This window comes from Sus scrofa, chromosome 13 (assembly GCF_000003025.6).
Source record: "Sus scrofa isolate TJ Tabasco breed Duroc chromosome 13, Sscrofa11.1, whole genome shotgun sequence".
In the NCBI taxonomy this organism is placed as follows: Eukaryota; Metazoa; Chordata; class Mammalia; order Artiodactyla; family Suidae; genus Sus; species Sus scrofa.
The window spans coordinates 71,418,841-71,445,603 of NC_010455.5; the positions used below are offsets into that span (position 1 = coordinate 71,418,841).

Here is a 26,763-nt window from a genome sequence, read left to right on the forward strand (position 1 = left end):
CCATGGGCCTGCCTCCTCGGGTTGGATGACTCACGGGGGTAGGGGCGGTGTCTGGGGATGGCATCAGGGAACAGCTGGCCTCCTGGGCATTGAACCTGACACTAGGGAGCAGCCAGCTGCTTCCCTGAGAAGCCTGGCCTGGGGTCTGCCCAGCACTCACTGTGATCTGAGCACCCCCCCCCCACTACCCAGGGAACACTGTTTCTCCCCTTAAAATAAGAAACTTGGAGAAAGAAATGACCCACATACAGTGGGCGTAGGAGGTGGTAGGTCCCATCTGGTCAGCCCCTCCACCCCATCCTGTGGAGGCAGTAGCTTGCGTGTCGCCCTTGCCCCTGCTCACAGCCCTGCTCCTGGCTGCTCTCAAAGAGTTAGCAGGCAGTACCTGGCCTAGCCTCTCACACACATGCACTGCTAGGGCTGCCCTGCTGGGGGCAGCCTTTGACTCAGGGAACGCTGCCCACAGGGAACCAACGAGATTCTCCGGATGTACATCGCCCTGACAGGCCTGCAGCACGCCGGGCGCGCCCTGACTGCAAGGGTCAAGTAGGTGCCACTTCCACCGTCCCCTGGGTCCCCCTGCCTGGCAGAACCGTCCAGTGCAGCAGGAGGAGGGGGCTGCCTCATCCGGGGACCAGGCCGCGCAGGCTTGCAGTGCTCAGCTCTATCATTGGCTGGCTGGAGGGAGGGGACGGGCCCTGTCCCCTGCCGCACAGTCACACTGCCCCCGTTCCCTGCAGCTCCCACTCCCATGGGGCAGGGAGCTACTTTCAGAACCTGGGCAGTGAGAGGCGACCCCCAAACAGGCAGTGGCTCCAAGGCTGACGCAGGACCAGTGTCTCTTTTCCCAACCCCCATCCTGGGGCAGCAACAGTTGGCGATCCTGCTGGAGCCCAGGCCCTGCAGGGGAGGATGACCTGGAAGCTGGCCTGACCCAGTCCTCCGTGTCAAAGATGGCTGCTCCCTGAGGGCTGGTGGGGGGAGGGCCTCGTGGGTCCTGAGTCGGCCCTCTGGGTGCATAGTCAGGGAGCTTGAGCACTGATGCCTCAGCTAACAGGGCCGTGGGCTCCCTGCAGGGAGCTGAAACGGGGCAATGTGACCACCGTCATGGAGACCGTTGGCCGGAGGCTTCGGGACTCCCTTGGCCGAACCGTAGACCTGGGGCTGACAGGGAAGCTTGGAGCTGTGCACCCCAGTGTTGCGGTGAGTGGGCCCAGCAGGTGGACATCCCCATCGGTGTCCCCTTCCCAGAAGAGGTGCAACGGGGGTTTTGGGGAGGGCTGCTTGATGCCCCGTCTCCGCCCTGTCCGGGTGGAGAAGGGCCCAGCCTGGTAGCAGGGCCTGAGACTGCGGGAGGACCATGCTGAGCAGAGCCCCCCGCCCACAGGACGGTGCCCACAAGCTCGAGGAGAACGTGTACTACTTCGGCCGCACAGTGGAGATGCTGCTGCTTCGCTTTGGCAAGGTACCTGGGGTCAGGGAGATGCGCCAACATCCAAGTGGGACCAAGCCTAGGAGGGAATCTTGGTCTCCATGGAGGGCTGGGAGACCCCTGCTGGGAGGGCATCTTCTGGGTGCAGAGAGGCTTCTTGGAGCAGGACAGGCAGCCCTACCTGGGCCTGAATCTCAGGACCTGTTCTGTGAGGTTCTTGCTGCTGAAGTGACTTTAAGCCCTGGCTTCTAGTCTCAGCCAGGTGTCCGGGACATGGACTTGTCTTGACTTCTGCCCAGATTTGCACAGAGCCGCCGGGAGCCAGCCTCCCACAGCCCGAGGGGAGGGCAGTGCATGAAGCTCAGAGACGGCAGAGGGGCCCAGGGCAGGGCCTGTGTGAGGAGGTCCCAGGTGGCGAGTCTCCACCCTGCCCTCTGTTCCCAGACCATCGTGGAGGAGCAGTTGATCTTGAAGCGAGTGGCCAACGTCCTCATCAACCTGTATGGCATGACGGCTGTGCTGTCGCGGGCCACCCGCTCCATCCGCATGGGGCTCCGGAACCATGACCACGAGGTGAGAGCCCCCCGCTTCTCCCCACAGGCAGCTTCCCTGCTGGCTTGTCATGCTGCATTTTAATCAGATGTGGTGGTTGTGGGGGGAGGGGGCTGCTGTGCGAGTCCAGGGTCATGTCCCCAGAGGGATGAAGGCGAACCTGGAGAGTTGTGGCTGTGTCCAGTGCTCTCAGCTCTGATGGGCAGGTCCTTGCTGCTCAGGACATGAGGCCACTGCCTTTCATCTTCCTGCCTGAGAGAAGAGGGAGGGTGAGTGGCGGGGCCCCACATCCAGCTCCCTCACCCCATCTCTTGGTGGGCAGTGCAGCCTGAGCACCTGCTGTGTACACGCGTGTCTTGACGCACTTTGGTCTGAGAAGCCCGGAGCTGTGGGAATTATGATTCCCTCCCACAGAGGGGGAAATGGAGGCTCAGGGAGGTTGAGTGACCTGCCCTGGAGACAGAGTCCCTTTGGCTCAGGCTGGAATCAGAATCTAAGGCCATGGCCTGACTCTGGCCAAGCTGCCTACTTTGGCTGACAGACTGTCTTCAGAGGCTCGAAAGTCAAGCGGGGGCGGGGGCGGGTGGGGGCGTGTCCTAAGGCCCAGAGATCTGAGTCCTCAGCAGCCACTTCTATGCCTTGGGTCCTGCCAGGTTCTGTTGACCAACATCTTCTGCACGGAAGCCTATCACCAGAATCTCTTCACCCTGTCCCAGCTGGACAAATGTAAGTGGGTGGCTTGGGGACAGGGGAACGGGGCTCCCAGGGCACTGTGCCCACAGATGTCTGCACCAAGTGAGGCTGCCAGCAGGAGCGCACACAGCAGGTGCGGCAGGTGTTGGCTTTGGCCTCCTCACTCCTTGCGCCCCATCTGACCCACCCAGGGAGGAGCACAGGGTTCTGTGCCCTCTGGGCTCTGGCGGCCCCTCTGTGCTGAAGGGCTGTTAGCTCCTGCTATGGTGGCTGCGGCGGAAGGGGAGTTGACAGGCTTGAATTGCTGAGGGGGGCTTTTTATCCCCTCTTCTCCCTGAGGCCCAGAATCACTTCCTGGGGAGGAGCTGTCACCTCTGCACTCCCTCCTAGCAGTGGCCTTATGTGGTTAGAAAAACTGCACAACATAGAAAGGCCACTCTCTTCTCTCCCAGGTTCTCCAGAAAATCTAGACGAACAGATCAAGAAAGTGTCCCAGCAGGTCCTAGAGAAGCGAGCCTACATCTGTGCCCACCCTCTGGACCGGATGTCCTGAAGTGGAAGGACAGTGTCCCCTGCTGCCACCTGCCCCTGGACACGCTCACACTTTCCAGAAGGCAGAGAACTTGGGTCCTTAAAGGCTGACCATTTCTCCTCCAGCCCCTGACCTGGGGGCACTGCTGCCTGACATCCCACCAGACTCCACGTGGCTTCTGGGAGAGTGAGAACTGCTGAGATTCCCTAGCTCAAGGGACACCCTTTGCCACCCCACTCAGGGTGGGACCAGGCTTGTACCACCCCCTCTGTGGCCTGGGCTGGCAGGGACATGCCTCAGGCAGGGTAGCCGCTTCAAGAAGCAGTTCATACATCACCTGGAATCCGTATGTGTCATTCTTTTAAACTAGAAGCAAAATGCACTTAAAATATGTTCAACGAGAACTCTTTAACAAAGAGAGTGTAAAACGGCACCAATTGTTAGTTTAGCATTTGCCATACTAGGCATGTGTTTCCTCACAACCAGCCTTTAGCACGTGGCAAGTTGACCCTGAGAGATCCACACTCTGGTGACAGCTGTAGGGTCAGGAGCCCTTGCCATTGGTCCTTTCCAGGTAAAGCTGCTGGTCTGTGGCAAGAGATGCTGCTCCCAGCTGGGCTTTCCTCTTGTTCGTCATGGGGACAAGAGACGTCTTTCAGAAGCACGAGCAGGACTCTGTGTGTCCAGGTCCCAGCATGCTCACCTGGCAGGCTTCAGGCTTTGGTCTGGTTCCTGGGTGGTCTGTGCTCCAGAAAGCCCATCACAGCCAGCAGCCAGGCTCTCCCCCTCCTCCAGGTAGGATTCTGCCTTGGCTGGGGTGATGGGAACCGGTTCGAGAGCTGTGCTGGTTCTGGGGGTGGGGCTGAGCCTCTGGCACCTCATCTTCAAAGGTGAGAGCTAATCTTCCACAGGTGGAAGCTTACAAACACAGTGACTTGATGAACAACTTGCCAGCGAAACCCTTAGTTTTTACAGTGTCTTGCTGGCAGGGAGGCACTTTGCACAGAGGAGAGAGCACGTGTCTTCTTGCAGTGCGGGGACAGAAGGCCGCATGGAGCCACGTCTGCAGCAGGTTTTCTGTGTCCAACTGAATGTAAAACATCAGGCCACTGGTTCCATGTCTCCCTTCTCCCCTGCTCTACCGGAGGCTTTCTTACCTGTGCTGTGTGTAGGGAGGGGAGTCAGGGAAGGCCCATGGACGTGACTGTAATTCTGAGCCTGGGATCCACCACCAGGTAGCAGGGCACCTGAGCCTGTGCTGAAGGGAGGCAGGGAGATCCAGGCAGGAAACAGACCAAGTCCATGTCCTCCTGTTTCACAGAGCTCCCAGCTCCCTTGGGAGTTGGGCAAGGAAGAAACCCATGGTTTAACCCATCTGACTTCCTAGGGAAGGTGGCTCTGGCCAACCTTGTTGCCAGATAAACTCCTCTTCCTCCCCAAACAAAGGTTCTGGCTCCAATTTCTCTCCCCAAACAAAGGTTCTGGCTCCAATTTCTCTATCAACCTACAAATGATTTTGTGGTTCCCTCCTCATAAACAGAAGGATGAATAGGACTCAGAGGCCAGACTCCTCCCCACACAGAGGGATAGCTTGCAGCGTCTCAAGCTGGATGGACCACTGAAGCCCAGAGCCTCAATCCCTGGCTGTTGGTCAGGCCTCCAGAGGCTGGTTGTGGGCAGCACAGTAGAAACTCAGCCCTCAGACTCCCTTCCAACACCTCCCTTTAGAGCTAAGAGACTGGCCTGGAGCTGCAAGGGGACCTGCCTGCTGTCACATGGCACATGCCTAATCCAGTTGCAGCTAGAGTCCCAGCGCAGCGTTCTATGTGAACCTTTATTTCCAGCATGGAGGGTGAGTGTCCACGGCAGAGCACACAGCTGCTGCCTGCCCATGGCACCAGGAGGCCAGCTTCACAGAGGCTGTTGTTACCTGTTCTGGGCTTCGGAGGTGGGGGCAGCTCCAGGAAAGGTGGTGGCTGTGTGTACAGGTCGAAGTCCTGGTGGCGGCGGTCCCAGCACCACCTCTCTCGATGCAGCACTGGCTCCAGCACATTAGCAAACAGTGCCTTTTCCCTCCACTCCTACGTCAGGGAGCAGTGGGTGAGGAGGCGGCCCCTGGGGACCCCACTGAGCCCCCGCCCCTTCCACTAACCTCTGTGGTGGCATCAATGGGCGGCAGCAGCCCCAGGTGAGGGGTCCATTCCATGCTGTGAAGACCCACCACTTGGAATCCATTCGGTGTGAGCCAGGCCTGGCGGGATTTCCTCATGGCTTTTCTCTTCTCTTCCTCTGTATCCTGAGGCTCCACCATGGCTGAGAGGTAGTTCTGGGAGTATGTAAATCTCTTCCTCGGCTCCTGGAAACGAGGGCAGACTCAGTGTGGACAGGCGGGCAGCAGACCTGGATAGGGCTGACTGACCTCAGTTCTCCAGGGGCCTGATGACAGTACCTAATGCAGGATGCATGACCATTAATGTGTAGCAGCCTTGTCAGGGTCACGCCACTGTCCACTTTGACAGAAGCCCTTTTCTGAAGTGGCCAATGCTGGAAGCCTAAACACAGCCTTTCTCTCCTGATTCAGCAGCACTTCACAAGTGACAAACGGCTGCCGAGAGGCCAGAAACCTGCAGAGTGCAGCCACACACACCTGGGCAGGCACTGAGGACCTCTGGGAATCACCTTGGGGTATAGAGGGTTCATGTTTGGTGGCAACAAGATGCCTGTCTCACAGTCTCTGAAACCCAGTCTGCTCCCCGCCCCCCGCCCCCCACACACACTGGAGACCGCTGCTGACATCCAGGCAGCATGGACAGAGAGAAAGGAGCTGGCTGGATCCCCCATCCTCCTGCTGGGAGTGCAGGCGCTTGGCTGCTCCCCATCCTGGGCCTTACCTTGCCCATCTCTCGGTACAGCTCCTTCTTGGCAAGCTCTGCAGAATTCAGGGTTTGGATGCTGTAGTTATAGACAGCATCTTTGGCAGGGGCTGTGATCCTAATCACCTTCACCACTGATTTGGGGGGCTTCTTGATGACCTGGTAGGCCCCTGTGATGTTTTTCTGGAGAAAGACACCAGCCATTACCCATATGAGGCCCACTCACCACCAATTGCCAGTGCATATTCCAACAAGATGATCTCCTGGATGTGGCTGCAGTACAGGTGTCAGTTCTTGAGAGCATCACGGAACCCTGCCAAAGGACCCTCAAGACCATTCCTCACTATCCACAGCGGAGTTCAGAGGACCAGAAACTGGAGGCTTGCCTAGGCACACTGTAAATGGAACACAACACCTGGCAGGTGGAGTTTGTGGCTCGGGTGGTCAGAGGTGGGAGATGCTGAAGCTTTTGTGGCACATGCGTGAACTGAAGCAGTAAGGACTGCCGTCCTGGACCATGGTCACCTTTCAGTGCTGAGTTCATAGAGTTACCCCTTCTCTCCAGAGCCTAAAAATGGACTGTTGGTTTCCTTTGTGAATGAAAACAGCAATGAGGGAAGAGACAAGATGAAACAAAGGTGCAGGGAAAGGTGGCTGGGACCAAAAAAGGACAGAAAGAGCAAGAACTGCCACATCTCATAAATTGTTACATACCATGCACTGTAGCTTGCCCTTCATTTGCAAAATAACAATTTTTTTGCATTAAAGCAAAAACACCTAGCTCAAGATGCTCTTGATTCCTTGTCTTTAGGCCAAGCCCAGCATCTTGACTTCAGAATATTTGGAGAATTCTAAAAGTACAGAGTAATCAAGAGAAGGCTTACGTAAACCTGTGATTCATACACAGGGGAGGAACAACTATTTAGGTAACAGGACCCTCTGGTTGGAGCAAGAGAGGCTGGAGGCAGAGACAGCCCAAGGGCCTTGGAATGAGGGGCTATCCAGGCTCGGGTCTGTTGGGGCCCACATGTAGCTTCATCAGAATGCTTAATATTTTGTCCAGCGTTCCTAGTTGTCTCCAGTGGAAGGGCTGTTCTGCCATTAATGAAAGTATAAGTCCCCTGCTCCTTCCAAACTCAGAGCTGGTGAATTATAACCCAGGGAGACAGTGTCCTCCTGTGCTGCTTCTCCCTGAGGCTTTAAGGTTGAAGTTCTGACCAAAAGAGTTCCTCAGTAAAATGAAAACAAAGAACAGTCAACAGTTGTTCAGGATACCGGGTATTCTCTGCTGATGTAGGACTGAGATCTGCTGGGGAATCGGACTCACAGCTCAGTAACTAGTATGTCCAATTAAAAGTTCACAAGTGAAGCCAAACTACTGGAAGGGATGGGACAAAGATATAAGATATATATGATCACCATTCTTAAAGATAGGTGATAGAGCTATAGAATGAATTAGGGAACTGGGAAATCAGCTTGACATGCTCCCAGAAAGCAGCTCTGAATACCAGGATAAAATTAGAAAACCTGAATTAGGGGATGGAAAAGGAAGCAGTGACATCCAAAAAATAGAAGTTCCAAAAGAAGGCAGAAGGTGAGAATAGGAAAGTTTGAAGAAATAATGAGTGTCAGAATAGATAAGGAAAATTCCAAGCTTGGACACCCTATTAATGAAACTTAAGGGCAAATCCTGAAAACTTCCAGAGAAGAAGAGTAGGCCACTTGGAAAGAAAACTTAACAGGTTAATGTCAGATTCCACGATAGCAGTATGGTAAATGAGAAGATAAAGAACCCAGAATTTTATATCCAGCCCAAATGTCCATTTAATTGTGAGGGCATACTCTCAGGTTTACCTTAAGAGGTTTTACACAAATACCTTCCTTTGGGAATATGCTCAGAAGAAATTTCAAAATGGAGAAAACCCGGGAGTATTTGGGCAAAGTTAGCAAGGTATGTCCAGTGTCCTAGTAAAGTTTTGTTTAAAAAGGACCAGAGAAAGTAAAATATGATAACCTTTTAGAAATGCAGTTCTAGAGAATTTTTTCCAAAATGGATGGTGAGTAGTGTACCAAAGAGACAGTAAAAGGATTCTAAGTGTGCTATATATGTTTATAAAGTAAATTATTATAAAACAAGTTCCAGAATTCAGTAGGAATAAAAGTGAATATGGTCTTTCAGATAACCCTGAAATAAAGAGAAAATTTATAACTTTTAATTTTTTTATTTATTTTTATTTTATTTTTTATTTTTTTTGTCTTTTGCCTTTTCTAGGGCTGCTCCTGCAGCATATGGAGGTTCCCAGGCTAGAGGCTGAATTGGAGCTGTAGCCTCCGGCCTACACCAGAGCCACAGCAACTCAGGATTCGAGCCGCCTCTGTGACCTACACCACAGCTCATGGCAACGTCGGATCCTTAACCCACTGATCAAGGCCAGGGATCGAACGAACCTACAACCTCATGGTTCCTAGTCAGATTCATTAACCACTGTGCCACAACGGGAACTCCCAAACTTTTTTTTTAATCAGCAGAAGAAAATCTGATCTATACAAAGAAAGCAGGAAAGGTGTAGTTTAAAAGAAAGAAGTAGCCAAAAAAGCCTAATGTTAACAGCAGTAACAGTAAATGGGTTAATCTTGCCAACTAAAGAGTCTCAGGTTGGATTTTTTTTTTTTTTTTTTTGGTAAAACTAACAAAAAGCTGTATATGAAAAACTGCTTTAGATAAAGGGACATAGGTTGACATTAAAGGGAGAATTATGTTAAGTGAAATAGGCACAACCATAAGATCTCAGTAGTGGAATCTAAAAAACAAGCCCCTCCACCATAACCCTGAAACCCCAAAACAAACACCCAACAAACTCATAGATACAGAGAAAGAAGAGTGGTGTTTGCAGGCAGGTGAGCAAATAGGTGAAGGAGGTTCAAAGGCAGACTTCCAATTATAAAATTAGTCATGCAATGTAATGTACAGCAGTGGTGACTACAGTTAATACCCTTGCTTATTTGAAAGTTTCTAGGAGAATACATCCTAAAAGATCAAGTAAAAAGTGTAACAATGTGATGGATGTTAAGTCGACTTACTGAGGTGATCACTTTGTATTATATACAAATATCAAATGAGGTACCCTTGATACCAATGTAGTGTTATATGTCAGTTCCAGCTCAGCTAAAAAAACACAAAAAATTAGGACATGCCAGGAAACAGGATCAAGTGATGAAAACCAGGAGAAAAGGCAGGCAAATGAGAACAAAGGAATTCAGATTCTAGAACTATCAGACAAGGATATTAAATAATTATGATTATGTTATTAGGAATATAAATGAAAAGGTTGAGGATTTAACCAAATATCTGGAATCTATAGAAAAGTCAAATGAACTCCTAGAATAGAAATAATAATTGTTAAAATTATAATTCATTGGGTGGGTTAACAGGAAACTGGACATACAGCAGAAGAAAAGATTAATGAGCAGAATATAGAGTGTTGAAAATATTCAGACTGAAGCACAGAAAGAAAAGGATAGAAAAGTAAAAGTGTGAGATACATAGGTAGTATAAGATATAGATTATGGTGAAAATATCTAACCTGTCATTAGAATTCCAGAGAGAAAAGTGGCTAGAATATGAGAAGGCATAATATCCCAAGAGTAACACTGACCGAAGATTTTTAAAACCTAAGTCATAGATTCAACAGCAAGCTCTGCAAACCCATATCAAGACAAATACAATGAAAAAAGCGTAGGAACATCATAGTAAAATTGCTGAAAGCCAAAGAAAAAGAAATATTTCAACAGCGGCCAGAGGAAGCACATTATCTTCAAAAGAGCAAGAATAAGACAGCTGACTTCAACAATGGAGGAAAACAATGGAAATCGGAAGACAATAGAATGACATCTTTAAAGAGTTAAAATAACTGCCAACCTAGCATTCTACCAGGAGAAATCTCACTAGAGAAAAATGATGAATTGAAATACATTAAACACTCATTGTCAAAATACAACACTAAAGCAATGAAAATGAAAGCCACAGACTGGAAAAAAAATATTTGTAATACATGTAACTGACACCAACTTCATCTGGATTTTTAAAAAAACAAAATAGGAGTGGGAAAAACACAATTTCCTTTAAAATGGGGGGGGAGGAATATACATTTGAACAGGCACTTCACAAAAGGAGATATCCAAATAGCCAAAATGTCAGCTGCTCAACATTACAATTCACCAGGGAAAAGCACATTAAAACCAAAATACAACACCAGTACCTCTCACCTGAGTGGCTAAGATTTTTAAAGACTGGTAAATCCAAGTGTTTGCAAGGCTGCAGCACAAACAGAACCCACGTGTATTTGCTGGTAGGAGTTTAAAATGGTACAGCTACTTTGGAAACGTAGCAGTTAAAAGTTAATGCTTACCCTTTCGCCCAGTAATTCACTCCCAGGTATATGCCCAAGAGGAACAAAGTTACAGGTCCAAAAATGAAGGTCTGTACAAAAACGTTCATAGCTGTTTTATTCACAATTACCGCCCCCCCCCCAAGAAAGTACCTCCTGGATACAACAACACTAATGTAAATCCATTTGAGAGTAGATAAACCTATACACAATGGAAAACTGCTTAGCAATAAATATGTAGGTAATAATATAAATCTTTCAAAATACATATGTGCAGTAAAAAAAGCCAATGCAAAGATACATGCTCTATGGTTCCATTAAATGAAGTTCAACAACAAGCAGAACTATGATAAGGTGATAGAACTGAGGACAGGGGTTAATTAACTGGGAAGGGACATGATTATGGAGTGACAGAAATGTTCTGCATCTTGGTTTAAGTAATGGTTTCCTAGGTACATAAAGAGGAATGAGGCTGTACACTTAAAATTTGTGCATTTTACTAACTTTAATGTTTACACCTACAAAGTACTACCAGAGATAAAAAGATCAAATCAATAAGATAAAATAGTCCTAAATTTGTATATATCTAAAGCATAACCTTGACACATACAAAGCAAAAGCAGGCACATAAGAGGAGAAAGAAATAAATCTATAATCCTACTTTGAGGTTTTGCCAGACTTTTTCTAATAACTGATAAAAGAAAGACAAACAGGATTTAAAGATAAGGATACAGATTTGGGGAAAAAATTGGCATAGTGGATATAGAACACTACCAGTAACTACAGGATACATGTGTTTTCAGGAACACTGAAACACTTAACAGAATTGACACACCCTGACCCTAAGGCAAATCTCAACAAAGGATAGAAATTATACAGAATCTATTCTCTGATAACAACTGCATTAAGGAAGAACTTAAGAACTAAAGGTATGGATGAATAAGAAATCTGAAAGTGGAGTTCCTGTTGTGGCGCCGTGGAAATGAATCCACTAGGAACCATGAGGTTTGAAGTTCAATCCTGGCCTTGCTCATTGGGTTAAGGATCCAGCGCTGCTATGAGCTGTGGTATAGGTCGCAGATGCAGCTCAGATCTGGCGTGGCTGTGGCTGTAGCTCCCATTAGACCCCTAGCCTGGGAACCTCCATATGCCGTGAGCGCGCCCTAAAAGGACAAAAGACAAAAAAAAAAAAAAAAAAAAAAACTGAAAGTACCTGGAAATTAAACAATATTAAATATCCATGGATCAAAAAAGTGGAAATTAAAAATCATTGTTACAACACTGTAAAATCAATGATACCTCAATAAAACTTTTAAAAATGAGAAAAATATTTTTAAATGAGTCATCATGAACATACAATGTTTGAAAACTTGGAAGATACACTTAATATCCATGGGATATCGATAACCAAAATGAATATAAGATGGTAAATACCTAAAAATCAGTTATCTAAACATCTGAAGAAGTTAGAGAAAGAACAACTTAGTTGGAAGAATTAATATTGTTAAAACGGCCTTACTACCCAAAGCAACTACAGATTTAATGCAATCCCTATCAGATATCTCATGACATTTTTCACAGAACAAAAAATCCTAAAATTTATATGGAATCATAAAATTTATATGGATCTTTTCCTGAGGGACAAGATCAAAGCAGGAGGCATAACCGTCCCAGACTTCAGACAATACTACAAAACTACTCAGAACAGCATAATATTGACACAAAACAGAAATATAGATAAATGGAACAGGATAGAGAGCCTAGAAGTAAACCCACACGCCTAGTTTTGAGAAAGGAGGCAAGGATACAAAATGAGAAAAAGTCTCTATTGTACGTGGTGCTGGGAAAGCTGGACAGCTATATGTAAATCAATGATTAGAACACATTTTCACATCATGCACAAAAATAAACTCAAAATGGCTTAAAGACTTAAACATAAGACATGGTACCACAAAACTCCTAGAAGAGAATATAGGCAAAACATTCTCTGACAAATTGTAGCCGTATTTTCTTAGGTCAGTCTCCCAAAGCAATAGAAATAAAAGCAAAAATGAACAAATGGGACCTAATCAAACTTGTAATCTTTTACGTGGCAAAGGAAACCACAAACAAAAAGACCACCTATGGACTGGGATAAAATGTTTACAAATGAGATGACTGACAAGAGTTTAATTTTCAAAATATATGAACAACTCACACATTTCAACAACAGAAAAAACAAACAACCCAATTGAAAAACAGGAGTTTCTGTCATGGCTCAGGAGTTAACGATCTGACTAGCATCCATGAGGATGCAGGTTTGATCTCTGGCCTTGCTCAGTGGGTTAAGGATCTGGCATTGCCATGAGCTGTGGTGTAGGTTGCAGACATAGCTCAGATCCCACATTGCTGTGACTGTGGTGTAGGCCAGCAGCTACAGCTTCAATTCAACCCCTAGCTTGGAAACCTCCATATGCCACTGGTTCAGCCCTACAAAAAAGAAAAAACCAATTGAAAGACAGCAGAAGACCTAAATAGAAATTTTACCAAAGAGGACATACAGATGCCCAAATAACACATGAAAAAATGTTCAACATGCTAATCATTAGAGAAATTCAAATCAAAACTACAGTAAGGTATCGCCTTACACCAGACAGAATGGCCACCATAAAAAAATCTACAATAAATGCTGGAGAGCGTGTGGGAATGTAAATTGGTGCTACTATGGAAAACAGTATGGGGGTTCCTCAAAAAAATAAAAATAGGACTACCATATGACAAAGCAGTGCCACTACTGAGCATATATCCAGAGAAAACTCTTATTCAAAAACATACATATACTCCAAGGTTCATAGAAGCACTATTTACAATAGCCAAGACATGGAAGCAACCTGTGTCCATCAACAGAGGAGTGGATAAGAAGATATGGCACATATATATATACAATGGAATATTGCTCAGCCATAAAAAATGAAATAATGCCATTTTCAGCAACATGGACCTAGAGATTATCATAGTAAGTGAAGTAAGATGACAAATACATGATATCACTTATATATAGAACCTAAAATATGATACCAATGAACTTATTTACAAAACAGATTCACAGACACAAATTTATGGCCACCAAAGGCATTAAGTGGGGGAGGGATAAATTAGCTTATGATTAGCAGATATATACTACTTTATATGAAATAAATAACAAAGTTCTATCTAGCAAAGGAAATTATACTCTATCTTCCAATAACCTATAATGAAAAAGTATATACACATACATATATGTGTGTGTGTATATAAATGAATCACTTTGCTCTACACCGTACCTTAACACAACATTGTAAATCAACTATACAAAAGCTTAAAAGCATTTTAAAAAATAAAAATTAAATCTATAGTTTGTTTGTTTGTTTTTTTTTTTTTGTCTTTTTGCTATTTCTTTGGGCCACTCCCGCGGCATATGGAGGCTCCCAGGCTAGGGGTCGAATCGGAGCTGTAGCCACTGGCCCATGCCAGAGCCACAGCAACGCGGGATCCGAGCCGCATCTGCAACCTACACCACAGCTCACAGCAACGCCGGATCATTAACCCACTGAGCAAGGGCAGGGACCGAACCCGCAGCCTCATGGTTCCTAGTCGGATTCGTTAACCACTGTGCCACGACGGGAACTCCTATAGTTTTTTTTTTAAAAAGGAAAGTAATAAGAGCAGAAATCAATGAAGGAGAAAGTAAAGGTACAACAGAAATCAAGGCAACAAAGAACATTAGTTCTTTGAAGAGAATATTTCACTCATAAATGCAATTTCAACAAATATCTCTGTTACCTAGAAACAGATTCATGCCTAAACAGCAACTCTACTTGATCTGACAGACTGGGCGGTGCATATCACTGAGGAAGGGATGGACTTCTTCACACAGTGTGGGTACCACTGATGATATGAAGGAAATGGAATGAAATTCCTGCCCTCATACAAAAAAAAAAAAAAAAAAAAACCTCCATATGGACTAAAGATTTAAACTAGATGAACAAAAAGTTAAATCTTGAAGGAAAAAAGAGAATAATTTTATGACACTAGGGCAGGAGAAGATTTCTTAAGGTAAAAGATTTAAGTCATAAGGGAAGAAATGGAAAATTTACAAAATGTAAAGTAACTTATAGTCAATTAAAAGACAGCATTAGGAGAGTGAAAAGACAGACACCAGAAGATACTTATGCCATATATAAATACCATTAGCATAGCATTAAGAACATTAAAACAGGAGTTCCCTTCATGGCACAGCAGAAATGAATCCAACTAGGAACCATGAGGTTGCGGGTTCGGTCCCTGGCCTTGCTCAGTGGGTTAAGGATCCCGCATTGCCGTGAGCTGTGGTGTAGGTTGCAGACGCAGCTCGGATCCCGCGTTGCTGTGGCTCTGGCATAGGCCGGTGGCTACAGCTCTGATTCGACCCCTAGCCTGGGAACCTCCATATGCTGCAGGAGCGGCCCTAGAAAAGGCAAAAAGGCAAAAAGGCAAAAAGGCAAAAAAAAAAAAAAAAAAAAAAAAAAAAAGAACATTAAAACAAGACCTAAAATCCAAAGGAAAGAGTTTGTATAAAAGAAGATATCAAGTTTATAAAAATATATTCAACTTCACTAGTAAACAGTGGAATGCAAATTAAAACCTTCTTGAGACACTATTACACATTAGATTAGCAATGGTTTAAATCTGACTATAAAGTATTATCCAGACAACTGGAAGTACTACTCAACAATCCTAATCCTAGGTGTGCATTTTATGAAAAAATGTTGCATGTTTTAAATGAAAAGATATGTTAACATGTTTACAATCACATTGTTTAAAATAGCAAAACAAAATAACAATACAAATGCTCATAGATATATATATTCCTACATAAACATGGTTGGATGTCATTAACACTTAGCAGAAATGAAAACCACACAAGATTATATACATATGCAGTAAAACTATAGAGAAAAATAAATAAAATTTGGAATAGTGATTTTTTATGGCTAAGAGGTAAGAGTGGGAAATGGCACATGGGAAATACCGAAATATCGATAATGTTTAATTTTTTAAGTTGGAGAGTGGGTCAAGATATATTGGTTTTGTTATTTTTGATAGTACACACTTACATGTATCTTAATAATATTAACAAAACTATCATTTGTGACAATAGCACAGGGAATAATGAGAAATCCTTGAAAATAATAAATGATGTTATTTAGAATTCTAAACTATTAACAGTTGTGACTAACAATGGTCAAAATGAAAGATCACATCAGTGAAATGCAAGATAAAGTGGAATTCAATACCAAAAAAAAAAAAAAAAAAAAAAAAAAAAAAGGTAGAAATTAAGAGGAAAACATTGTAGTTGAAGGCCCTTTAAGTTAGTCCCCACTTGCACAGGTACATATGAACCTGGGGTCAAGAGAGTTTTAGAGACTAGAGGGTATCACAGTTTAGCTAAAAAGGAAAACTAATCAGATAGGCATCAGACTTACCTGAGACTCCTGATTCTAGAAAGCAATGGGTTTGGGAGGTGGTGGGGGGAATGGGGATTTGATTCTATAATCCTCAAAACAGCTCAGCTGCTAGTCAAGTGCAAAGACAGAATGAAGACCTTGGCTCTGCAAACTCTGAGTTTATTGTCCACAAACACTTTCTAAAAGGAAAAAAATATATAACAAATGATGAAGTAGAATAGACCCAAGAAATAGTAGCAAACACAAAAATAAGTGAAAGTTACAATTAGGCAGGAGGACAATAGGACTTGTAGTCCAGTGGAGTAGGGAGTACGGTCCTTCCCTCAAAGAGCAAGGATGAAACAACAGAACTGTCAAAAGCAACCACTTGAAACTGTCCAAAGGCATAGAACAGAAACATTCATTCATAAAATTGGGAGTTCCCACTGTGGCACAGGGAGTTAAGGATCTGTGGTGGTTTGGGTTGGATCCCCACCTGGGCACAGTGGGTTAAAGATCTGGTGTTGTCACAGCTGTGGCTCATATTTGAACCCAGGCCCGGGAACTTCCATATGCTGCAGATGCAGGCAAAAAAGAAAAAAAAATTGTACTGAACGGTAGGAGTTGGTTTCATTCCTGCCACCTCTGTGGTCAGAGCATTGTTCTTTTATGTGAGCAAGTCATGAAAATCAGAGATGCATACTTGATTACAGGCTCACTTGAGTTGGGGTAGAGCTTGAAGAACCCCATGAGTGTAGCCACTGTAAGCAACAATGGCCCTCTCAGAAGCAAAAGGACAGGGGAGGACCAGTGCTCAGTGGGACAGAGGTTGCAATCCTAGATGGGGCAAGCAACAAGCCAGCAGAGTAATCAGAATTTAACAGGAAGATACAGGATATCAGATGGCCTTGGAGGACCTTGATAAGCTCCTCACAGCTCCCTGGCAGACAGGCTGCCTTCACGTGCAGAGGAGCCGTAAAGGCAAGTACAAGCTGCAGCAGACTGAGCATGCCCTCCCACACCCAAGAAGATCCAATGGTAAGGCTGGAACCTGCCTGGCTCAAGGTGTCTGAGCATGACTTCTGACCAGCTGTCTGATCACTAAGTGAGGCAGACCTAGCGCTGACCTCAAGGAAGGCAGGCTTAAAAATAAAAACAACTTGGAGTGTCCTGGTTCTTCAGCAGGTTAAGGATCAGGCATTGTCACTGCTGCAGTTCAGGTCACTGCTGTGGCGGGGTTCGATCCCTGGCCCCAGAACTTCTGCATGTTGTGGGCATGACCAAAAATAAATAAATAAAAACCATCTAAAATCCAGCAGAGCTATCACCAGCCACACCCCCATGAAGAGACAGATTAAGTACAGGCAAGTTACGCAGTAAACAATAACCACCCCTCCCCACCAGGGGGAGAAATCAGAATCCAAAGTTGTTGCAAGGTATTTTAGATGACCAACTTTTGAATAAAAAATAGGGAGTGTGAAAAGAAATAGGAAAATGTAGACAATCAATCTTTGGTTACTAAGCCAACCTGCAGTAATCATGTCCAGCAGGTTGGCTTAGTAACCAAAGATGTCAAAGAAGCTATTATGAAAAAAAAAACTAAAAGAAATTATTCTAAAACTTCAAGGAAAGTATACAATGATTAAATAAATAGACAATATTAGTAAAGAGATTATTTTTAAGAGATAAATGAAAATTCCGGAGTTAGAACATACAGTAACTGAAATGCAAAATTCACGAGAGGGACTCAATAGCAGATTTGAGCCAACAAAGAATTGGAATTGAAAATAGGTCAACAGAAGTTACCCAATCTGAAGAAACAAATTTTTTAAAAAACCTCAGGAGTTCCCTAGTGGCTAGAAGTTAAGAATCTGGCACTATTGGCTATGGTGTGGGTTTGATCCCTGGCCCAGGGACTTCCACATGTCATGGGCATGGCCAAAAACATGTAGGACATCATCCAGTGAAACAACACACATGAAATAGGAGAGGGGGAAGAGAGAAGGAGGAACAGAAAAAAAAGAATTTGAAGAAATGGTGACCCAGAATGTTAATCTACTGATCTAGGAAGCTCAGTGAATCCCAAGTTGGATAAATATAAAGAAATCCACATCTGGGCATATCAAACAGTTGAAAGAAAAAGATAATAAGAAAACCTTGGAAGTAGCAAATCTCAGGAATAGCAAGGAAAAAAGCCCACTGTGTACAGGGGAACAAAAATACGATGAATGGCTAAATACTTGTCAGATTCAATAGAGACCAAAAGCTGGTGTAATGGTATTTTCTAAGTGGTGAAAGGAAAAAAAAAGTGTAAACCAAAGAGTCTGTATTAAGCAAAACACCCTTCAAAAATGAAGGTGAAATAAAGATATCTCTGACAGTATAAAACTGACAGAACACCGTAAACCGACTATAATGGAAAAAATAAAAATCATTTCAAAAGAGATATTCTCTGATAAAGACAAGACTTATTGGCAGTGAGCTGCCTTACTAGGTATACTAAAGGAGGGCCTTTAAAATCTGGCAAAAAGACACCAGATGGTAACTAGAATCTACAGAATGAAATCTCACTGGAAAAGATAAATATGTGGGTAAATATAAAATAAAATATAAATATATTTTTCCTTTCTCTACTTTTAAAGATATGACTGCATAAATTAATTGTAGCATTATATTTTGGGGGTTATTGCATATATAGATTTAGTATGATAATAATAGCACAAAGGAGGGGAAGAAAATGGAAATGTTCTATATTATAGAACAGTTTCTACTTTACCCAAATTAAGTCAGTAATAATCTTAAGTAAAGATTAGGTTATGGTAAATTAAGAAGCACATTACAGAAAAAAAAAAACCTAGAGAAACCAAGAAATAACTTTTTTGTTTTTATTTTTTTATTTTTATTTTTATTTTTATTTTTTGCCTTTTTGCTATTTCTTGGGCCGCTCCCAAGGCACATGGAGGTTCCCAGGCTAGGGGTCGAATCGGAGCTGTAGCCACCGGCCTACGCCAGAGCCACAGCAACGCAGGATCCGAGCCGCGTCTGCAACCTACACCACAGCTCACGGCAACGCCGGATCGTTAACCCACTGAGCAAGGGCAGGGACCGAACCCGCAACCTCATGGTTCCTAGTCGGATTCGTTAACCACTGCGCCACAACAGGAACTCCAGAAATAACTTTTTTAAAGACAAAAACCAATAAAAATATTAAAACTGTACACTAAAAATATCTGTTCAACACAAAAGGAGGCAGTCAAGGAGCAACAGAAGAACAAAATCAACATGATATATACAGAAAAAACCTAGGAGACATGATTCCTACCATATCAATAATTATTGTATACATAACAATCAAAAAGCAGAAAGTGTTGGAATGCATTTAAAAATAAAAGAAAGGATTCAACTATATGCTCTCCAAAGGACACACTTTATTTTTATATATTTATTTTTTTAGGACCACACCTATGGCATATGGAAGTTCCCAGGCTAGGGGGTCTAAAATGGAGCCACAGCCACCAGCCTACACCACAGCCACAGCAACAGGGGATCCAAGCCATGTCTGCGACATACACCACAGCTCACAGCAATGCCAGATCCTTAACCCACTATGTGAGACCAGGGATAGAACCCACGTCCTCATGGATACTAGTCGAGTTCGTTTCTGCTGAGCAGCAATGGGAACTCTAGGATACACTTTAGAATCAAAGACACAAACACTTTCAAAGTAAAAGGGTGGGGGAAAATGAAAAACAGAGACAAGAGCTGCGGCGGGAACATTAACATAAGACAGATTGGTCTTTAAGACAAGAAACGTTACTAAAAGCAAAGAGGGGTATTCTGCAATGATTAAAGGGTTGATTCATCAGGAAGCCTTCATAATTATAAACACAGACGTACCAAATACAATAAGATAAAAATGACAGCCTTGAAGAAATAGAAAGTTCAACCACTAATGGGGACTGCCTCTTATATGACAGTCCTCTCAACATCAAAGGAATACATACTCCTTTCAGGCCCGAGGGCAGACATATGCTAGGCCATGAAACAAATGCAATACATTCATAGGACAGAAATCATGCAAAATACTTCTCCAGTCACAACAAAATTTAATTAAAAATTATCAACAGAAAGACATCTGATAAATCTCCAAATATTTGAATATTAAGCAATACAATTCCAAATACCACAATAGGAATTATAAAGTATTTTGTGGTAAATGAAAAATGGATATTCAACTTTCCAAATTTATGGGTTGCAGCTAAAGTAGTATTTAGGGGAAATTTCATAGCTGAAATACATATATGAAAGAAGATAAATAAAAAAATTAACTTTTCTCAAGAACTAGAGATACAAATTAAATCCAAAGTAGCAGAAGGAAGAGAGTTATAATACAGTTTAGAGCAGAAATAGATTAACTAGAAAATAGAAAAGCAAAGGAAAAAAATGAACTCCGAAACTGGTTCTTTGAAAAAAGCAATATTGACAAACTTAGCTAGAATGAACAAAAAAAAAAAAGACACAAATCAGTAAGATCAGAAATGAGGAGATATCCCACTGATTTACCAAAATTTAAAGGATTAAAGGAGTATTCTCTTGAAAACTATGAATAACTATATGCCAAAAAGACTAGATGAAATGAAAGAGAAAAATACCTAGAAAGATGCAAATTACCAAACCTGTCTTAGGAAGATACAAATATCTGAATAAACTTATAATAAGCGAGAGATGAAACAGTAATTTGAAATTTTTCCCAGAGTTCCCTTCGTGGCGCAGCAGAAACGAATCTGACTAGGAACCATGAGGTTGTAGGTTCAATCCCTGGCCTTGATCAATGGGTTAAGGATCTGATGTTGCCATGAGGGTCACAGACTCAGCTTGCATTCTGCATTGCTGTGGCTGTGGCAGAAGCTGGCAGCTGTAGCTTCGATTCAACCCCTAGCCTGGGAACCTCCGCATACAGCTAGTACGGCTTTAAAAGAAAAAAAAAAGCAAACAAACAAACAAAAAATACAATAAAATTTAAAAATTTTCCCAAGACAAGCTCAGGTTTAGATGACTTCACTGGTTAGTTCTACCAAGCACTGAAAGAAGGCAAACCAACCTTTTCACAAATTTTCAGAAAATAAAAGAGGAGGGAACACTTCCCAATTCATTTTCCAGGGCCAGTATTACCCTGACACTAAAGGCAGACAAAGATATCATAAGAAAAACACAAAATATTAGCAAACCAAATCCAGCAACACAAAGAGATTATCCACCCTGACCAACCAAGTGGGGTTTATCCCAGGAATACAAGGCTGTTTTAAATCTAAACATCGAGTAACAATATGCCATATTAGTAAAGCTCAAGAAGCACCTCAACACATGCAGAAAAAAAGCAATGGACAGAACCCAACATTTATTCCTGAGAAAAACAAAGACCACAAGGGAACTTCCTCAACCTGATGAAGCTCCGCTCCCCCAAGCCTGTATCCAGCCTGGGAGAACATGGCAGAACACTGAGTGCGCCCCCTAGATCAGGAACCAGGCAAGCACGTCTCTGCTCTCCTGTTCCACAGCGTGCTTTGTCCTAGAGGCTGGAGGTTGTGCAAAGGGGAGGAGGGGTGGGAGACTTACGGACTGTAATGTCTATGCGTCCCCTAAACTTGTATGTTCCATTCCTACCCCCAGTGTGGCTGTATTTGGTGTGAGGAGGTGATAAGGTTAAATGAGGTCATGAGGGTGGGGGCCCACATCTAACAGGATTAATGTCCCATGAGAAGAGGTACCGAGAGCTGGCCCTCTCACTCTCACACACCTGCTCACAGAGAAAAGGCTGCGTGACACACCTCGAGCTGGTGGCCAGCTACAAGCGAAGAGGAGAGGCCTCAGAAGGAAACTGACTCTTCCTAGCACCTTGATCTTGGGCATCACAGCCTCCCGCATGTGAGAAAATTGAGTGCTGATGTTTAAGACACCAGCCCACGCTATTTCAATGTGGAAACCTGAGCAGACTAATATACAGGAAGGGAGGTATCCAGACTGGAGAGGAAGAGGGAGGTGACCCAGTTTCAAAACGTGCAGGACATAAGAGCAATACATAAAAAGCCACTGTATCTCTGTATTATGGCAATGAGGAACCCAAAAATTGAACAAAATAATTCAATTCATAATAGCATTCATTTCACAAAAGTGTAAGATTTGTACAGTGACAACTACAGAGATTACTGAGAGAAATTTAAGGAGAATTAATAAAAACAGAGACCTTTCTTGTTTATAAATTAGCAACTTCCAAACTGTGAAGATGTCATTCTCCCCAGATTGATCTATAGATTCAATAACAACCTTCATGAAAACCTCCACAGGCTTTTTTGGCACGCTGATCCTAAACTTTATACAGAAATGTGTACGACCAAAAATACAATTTTGAAAAGCAGAAGTTCTCACTGTGGTGCAGTGGGTTAAAAATCTGACAGCTGTTGCTCGGGTCACTGTGGAGGCGTGAGTTTGATCCCTGGCCCAGCACGGTGGGTTAAAGGATCCGGTGTTGCTGCAACTATGGCAAAGGCAGCTGTGGCTTGGATTCAGTCCCTGGCCGGGGAACCTCCATATGCCATGGGTGCAGCCAAAAAAAAAAAAAAAAAAAAAAAAAAGAACTTAAAGGACTTAACACAATCCAATCTCAAAAGTGACCATAAAGTTACAGTAATCAAAATAATGTGGGGCTGGTATAAGGATAGGCATATAAATTGATGGAACATAACAACCCAGAATTAAACTTATGGTCAATTGATTCTTGAATTGCCAAGGCAATTCAGTGGGGGAAGAGCTAGTCTTTTTGAGAAGCGGTGCTAGAAAATTGGATATCCATATGTACAATGATGAATTTAGACCCCTTTACATCATAAACACAAAAAAAAAACTTGGTCAAATTCATAGACATAAATGTATGCTAAAAATATAAATCTCCTAAAATAAGGCATAGGAAAAATGCCTTGTGTGATCTTAGGTTAGGCAGACTTCTTACCTATGACACCAAAAGCATGACTGAAAAAGAAAAAATTGATAAATTGGGATTCATGAAAATTAAAAACTTTTATACTACAAGAACTTTTCCTTGTATGATTTAAGAAGATAAAAATATAAGACAAAGATACTGTGGAAATATTTACAAATCATATTTCTGACTAAGCAATTGTATCAAAATATATAAAGAACACTTACGATCCAATAAGACAATCTGATTTTAAAATGGGTTAAAGATATGAATAGATATTTCATCAAAGAAGATGAATTGCTAATAAGCACATTAAAAGCACATCCAACACCATTACTGATTACACAATGCACATAAAACCACACTAAGTTACCACTACACAAACACTAGAATGGCTATAACAAAAAATAATGAGAGTAACAAGTGTTTGTGAGGATATGGAGTAAGTGGAACCCTTGTGCACTGCTTTTGGTGGTGTAAAATTGTGCTACTACACTGTAAAACTGCTTGAAAATTTCTTACAATGTCAAACATAAACTTACCAAACCACCCAGTAATTCTACTTCTGGGTTTCTACCCAATGGAAATGAAAACATTTCCACCCATGATCTGTATGCACATGTTCACAGGGGCAATAGTCATTCATTCATTCGTTGCCAAACCAGGAGCAACACAAGTTCCATCAAGTGTTGAATGGATAAATAAAATGTGGTACACTCAAATCGACATGCTAGTACTCAGCAGTTTAAAAAGGAACAAACTTTTGATATATTCTGCAACATGGATGGACCTCCGAAACGGGCTTAATGAAAGAAGCCAGACATGAAAAGTCACATATTGCATGATTCCATTTACATGAAATGTCCAGGAAACACAAATCTGTAAGAGGCAGAAAGCATATCAGTGGCTACCTGGGGCTGGGAGTGGAAGCAGGGACTGACTGCAAATAAGCATAAGGAAACTTCTTCATGTGATGATGGAAATGTACTAACACTGGATCACATGGTTGTGCAACTCCATAAATTTATTAAAATATCACTGATATGACTTACATATACCTAAAATGAGTGGGTTTCATGGATATTGATGTGGGGTTTTGTTTTGTTTTGTTTTTGCTTTTTAAGGCTGCACCTGCTGCGCCAGATCCAAGTCATGTCTGTGACCTACACCACAGCTCATAGCAACACCGGATCCTTAACCCACTGAGCGAGGCCAGGGATCAAACCTGCATCCTTAAGGATACTAATCAGGTTCTTAACCTGCTAAGCCACAATGGGAATTCCTGTATATTAATGTTAATTACACTTTAGTAACAATATAAACATAGAAAAAAATAATGGTTGGGTTTTGATTATTGATTTTAATGTGTGTAAGATATCTAAAGCTGAAGTAGCAATTCCTAAGACGACAAAAACATAATTTCTTAAAAATCTCTAACAGTATTTCCAAGGATTTCTACAAAATATAAGAGGAGTACTCTTGTAACACAGTAAGTTAAGGATCTGGTGTTGTCACTGCAGCAGCTCAGGGTGCTGCTATGGCATGGGTTCTATCCTTGGCCCACGAACTTCCACATGCTGTGGTCACAGCCAAAAAAATAGGAGATGGGGCATACTAAATCACATAAAATTCTGTACAGTTATCTTATTATAAAATCTTCAAGGCCCACTGTTAAATGGCATTAATAAAATAGTGCTAATCCATAAGTGACTATAATAAATTCATGCACATATGTGTGTATACGTAAGTGCACTGAGGGGCGATAAAGGGGTAAGGACAGTCTGCTAATATGCTCTGTATTGTCTGACTTTTTATAGGTATGGACCTAGGTCTTGTTTTGTAACTTATAAGAAACTTAAGGCAAAACAACAAGAATACACAGCACATACAACACTTCACAGAATACGTCCAAAGGAGGATTCAGAGCTTTTCTTTTTAAACAAGAAAAGAATTTAGGGAGATCCTGCCATGGTCCATCAAGAGCATCTTTGAAACGCCAGGATAAAGGTTCAATCCCTGGTCCAGCACAGTAGGTTAAAGGATCCAGCGTTGCTGCAGCTGCGGCATAAGTTGTAAGTGCAGCTTGCAAATGATCCCTGGCCTGGGAACTCCATATACCACAGGGAAACCCAAAAAGAAAGAATTTATGCAAAGAGACTGACAAGGGATTACACTCCAAAATATACAAACATCTCATACACCTTTATATCAAAAAAACCCAACAACCCAAACAAAAAAAATGGTCAGAAGATCTAAATAGACATTTCTCCAAAGAAATACAGACGGCGAAAAAAAAAAAATGAAGAGATGCTCAACATCACTAATTATTAGAGCAATGCAAATCAAAACTACAATTAGATATCATCTCACACCGGTCAGAAAGGCCACTGTTAAAAAGCCTACAAACAATAAATGCTGGAGAGGGCATGGGGAAAAGGAACCCTCCTACACTGCTGGGGGGAATGTAGGTTGGTACAATCATTCTGGAAAGCATTATGGAAAAACTATATTTAGTTTTTAAAAACTAAATACAGGATTAGCATATGATCCAGCAATCCTACTCCTGGGCATCTATCTGGACAAAACTATAATTTGAAAAGATACATGCATGCCTATGTTCATTGCAGCACTATTCACAATAGCCAAGATGTGGAAACAACCTAAATGTCTATCAACAGCAGGGTGGATAAAGACATGGTACATGTATACAATGGAATACTACTCAGCCATAAAAAATAATGAAATAATGCCATTTGCAGCAACATGGAGGGACCTAGATATTATCATACTAAGTGAAGTAAGTCAGACAGAGAAAGACAGATATCACATGAGTTCACTAATATGTAGAATCTAATAAAAATGATACAAAAAGAACTTATTCACAAACAGAAACAGACTCAAAGATTTTGAAACCAAACATAGGAGTTCCTGTTGTGGCACAGCAAAAATGAATACGACAAGTATCCATGAAGTTGCGGGTTTGATTCCTGGTCTTCCTCAGTGGGTAGGGGATCTGCCATTGCTGTGAGCTGTGATATGGGTTGCAGACTTGGCTAGGATCCTGCATTTCTATGGCTGGGAACTTCCATATGCCCTAAGTGCGGCCCTAAAAAAAAAAAAAAGATAAGATAAAGAAACCAAACTTACAGTTATGAAAGGGGAAACACACTTCGGGGAAGCATGGACTGGGAGGTTGGGATTGGTACATACATGCCATGACTGTTTCACCCTGCTGTACACCTGAAACCAACAAACACTGTATACCACTTCTACTCCAGTACAGTTTAAAAAAAAAAAAAAAAGAGAGATGAATTTAAATGAATGAAATAGCCAACAAGCAAAAAAAAAGAGAAAATGTTTTAGGGAGTTCCCGTCGTGGCGCAGTGGTTAACGAATCCGCCTAGGAACCATGAGCTTGAGGGTTCGATCCCTGCCCTTGCTCAGTGGGTTAAGGACCCGGCGTTGCCGTGAGCTGTGGTGTAGGTCTCAGACTCGGTTCAGATGCTGCGTTGCTGTGGCTCTGGCTGGCGTAGGCTGGCAGCTACAGCTCCGATTCGACCCCTAACCTGGGAACCTCCATATGCCGCAGGAGCAGCCCTAGAAAAGGCAAAAAGACCAAAAAAAAAAAGTTTTAAAGTATCATGAAAAACAAAGTAAAGTTAATGAATTAGGAAACAGAAAAAATAGATTGAAAAACAGCCTCCTTATTGGTTTTCATAAAGAATGCACACATATTAAAACCTCTGAGGAGTTCCCATCATGGCTCAGTGGTTAACGAATCTGACTAGGAACGATGAGGTTGCGGGTTCGATCCCTGGCCTTGCTTATTGGGTTAAGGATCTGGTGTTGCCATGAGCTGTGGTGTAGGACGCA

General features: G+C 43.1%; 2 protein-coding genes across 7 annotated transcripts in view; one reads left to right on the forward strand and one right to left on the reverse strand.

The window, feature by feature from the left end:
* ACAD9 (acyl-CoA dehydrogenase family member 9) overlaps window positions 1-3,591 on the forward strand; it is a 47,506-nt gene extending 43,915 nt beyond the window's left edge. Inside the window, exons 13-18 of one of the 2 annotated variants that reach the window (XM_021069406.1) lie at window positions 467-546; window positions 1,077-1,203; window positions 1,388-1,465; window positions 1,877-2,005; window positions 2,638-2,710; window positions 3,130-3,591. In XM_021069406.1, the coding sequence (XP_020925065.1) occupies window positions 467-546; window positions 1,077-1,203; window positions 1,388-1,465; window positions 1,877-2,005; window positions 2,638-2,710; window positions 3,130-3,230 (588 nt within the window). In that variant the 3' untranslated portion in view covers window positions 3,231-3,591. The remainder of the gene's footprint in view (window positions 1-466; window positions 547-1,076; window positions 1,204-1,387; window positions 1,466-1,876; window positions 2,006-2,637; window positions 2,711-3,129) is intronic. The other variant, XM_021069405.1, reaches the window with a different exon arrangement.
* KIAA1257 (KIAA1257 ortholog) overlaps window positions 2,046-26,763 on the reverse strand; it is a 72,399-nt gene continuing 47,681 nt past the window's right edge. For 2 of the 5 annotated variants that reach the window (XM_021069402.1, XM_013990112.2), the window contains exons 13-16: window positions 6,101-6,265; window positions 5,362-5,565; window positions 5,140-5,290; window positions 2,046-2,236 (exon numbers count right to left, since the gene is read on the reverse strand). In XM_021069402.1, the coding sequence (XP_020925061.1) occupies window positions 2,202-2,236; window positions 5,140-5,290; window positions 5,362-5,565; window positions 6,101-6,265 (555 nt within the window). In that variant the 3' untranslated portion in view covers window positions 2,046-2,201. Of the gene's footprint in view, window positions 2,237-4,069; window positions 4,372-5,139; window positions 5,291-5,361; window positions 5,566-6,100; window positions 6,266-26,763 lie in introns of those variants that run through there. The other 3 variants (XM_013990109.2, XM_013990106.2, XM_013990113.2) reach the window with 2 other exon arrangements.